The sequence below is a fragment of the Pygoscelis adeliae genome, unplaced genomic scaffold, assembly GCF_000699105.1.
Source record: "Pygoscelis adeliae isolate BGI_AS28 unplaced genomic scaffold, ASM69910v1 Scaffold69, whole genome shotgun sequence".
Classification (NCBI taxonomy): domain Eukaryota; kingdom Metazoa; phylum Chordata; class Aves; order Sphenisciformes; family Spheniscidae; genus Pygoscelis; species Pygoscelis adeliae.
In genome coordinates, this window is record NW_008825619.1 from 4,076,351 (window position 1) to 4,078,389 (window position 2,039).

The 2,039-nt window shown below is 43.1% G+C and overlaps 1 protein-coding gene across 1 annotated transcript in view; it reads left to right on the forward strand.

The window, feature by feature from the left end:
- Positions 1–1,440, forward strand: part of SHROOM2 (shroom family member 2) — a 143,579-nt gene extending 142,139 nt beyond the window's left edge. The window contains exon 10 of the mRNA XM_009333417.1: positions 1,174–1,440. Within this exon, the coding sequence (XP_009331692.1) occupies positions 1,174–1,440 (267 nt within the window). The remainder of the gene's footprint in view (positions 1–1,173) is intronic.
- The last annotated feature ends 599 nt before the right edge of the window (positions 1,441–2,039 follow it).

The window sequence follows — 2,039 nt, forward strand, 5'->3', positions numbered from 1 at the left end:
TGGAATGTCCCTTTGGCCAGTTTGGGTCAGCTGTCCTGGCTGTGCCCCCTCCCAGCTTCTCGTGCACCTCCAGCCTTCTCGGTCGGTGAAGCATGGGAAGCTGAGAAGTCCTTGACTAGTGTAAGCACTGCTCAGCAACAACTAAAACATCGGTGAGTTATCAACATTATTCTCACCCTAAACCCAAAGCACAGCACTGTACCAGCTACTAGGAAGGAAACTAACTCTATCCCTGCCGAAACCAGGACAGGTACTCTGTTGCTGGAAAAAGGCAAGATGTCTGCTTGTAGGCAGACATCTGAAATAGGTCAGATTAATAATGCTCCTATTTCTTTCCATATTCTGCTAAAGGCGTGTAGCTGAGTGATTTGGGTGTGGCTGTCTACTGAGTAGACAGGTGAAGTTGGGTGAGATGTACCTCACTCTTCATGCTTGTACATTTGTGTGAATGGGATATAGTTCCTGTCCTCTTTCTTTGTGTGTTTCTCTGTTCAACCTCCCTTTTTCCTATTTTGTCTCTTGTGAGGGCACGAAGCAGGAAGTTTACAGCCCTTTTGGGAAGGTGATGCTTTTTTTTTTTTTTCCTTTTTTTTTACTTCCCTCCTCTTGGCTTGCCCCGGCCTTCCCTCCTCTCTTGCTCATATCTTAAGACGACATGACTTCGCGTCTCGTGGAGAAGCCATGTGGATTGCAGCAGAACTGTGAAATGCCATAGTGTCAGGAGCTGCATAAGAACAAATTGCTCCATTAATTAGTCTGTTCGTGGGTTCTCTAACCACAGCTGTTTCAGTGTGGAAGTTTGGTGCTGTGTATTGAAGATGTAAGTTGTGGCTGAGTGAAGCCCTACTCTGGAGAACTTGGATGTTTCTCAAAGGCAACTGTATTTTATATAACTGTTTTGAACTATTAAATAGTAAAGTAGTCTTTGAAGTTCTTGCTGTTGAGGCCAATAGAAATTAATGGTGCATCTTTCATCGATTCACTACATTTTTTCCTGTTTGTTAATGCATTTTATTAGACGACACGTTAAGGAGCAATCTCACTCCACCTTTCTAAGTATTCAGGAAAGTCTTTGTCTTTGCAGATAAAACAAACTTGAGACTTAAACACTGAAGCTGTTGTCCCAGCCTGGTGAACCCAGTGAATTTTTAACTGTTTCTCTTTTCTCCTAAGCGGACTTTGGTAGAGAAGCAGAAGCTGCTGACCCAGCAACACGAAGATGCAAAAGAACTGAAGGAAAACCTGGATCGTCGAGAGCGCATTGTCTTTGACATTTTGGCGAACTACTTGAGTGAGGAGAACTTAGCGGACTACGAGCACTTTGTGAAAATGAAGTCGGCCCTTATCATCGAGCAGCGAGAGCTTGAGGACAAGATCAAGCTGGGGGAAGAGCAACTGAAGTGTCTTACCGATAGCCTCCAACCTGAACGGCTCAAATAAGAGGACTGAGTTCGACCAAGGATGTGAAAAACGGGAAAGAAGGAAGGGATGGGGAGTTTCCAAGTATACAAATGAGTATCTTGGCTTGTCTGTAGAGTGTCCCGTAGAGAAGCAAGTGCACAAGAGAAAAATAGCTCTCACAACAGCAATAAGGTTCTCCTTCATTTTTTTGGGATGATGTATTTAATTTTTTAGAACACATTTTTATTGCTGGACTCTACAGCTGTTTCTCATTGCTTAACTTACAGACAGCTCCACAGAAAAGGATAGACTCTTAATCTTTCTGCTCAGTAAGCTGAAAGTCTGTGGCAGTTGTGCATGCAAACAACTTTTTTTAGAATAGGTTGTATACTTTCTTTATGTTCAGATGCTGTACAGACTGCTTGTAGGCAGACATCTGAAATAGGTCAGATTAATAATGCTCCTATTTCTTTCCATATTCTGCTAAAGGCGTGTAGCTGAGTGATTTGGGTGTGGCTGTCTACTGAGTAGACAGGTGAAGTTGGGTGAGATGTACCTCACTCTTCATGCTTGTACATTTGTGTGAATGGGATATAGTTCCTGTCCTCTTTCTTTGTGTGTTTCTCTGTTCAACCTCC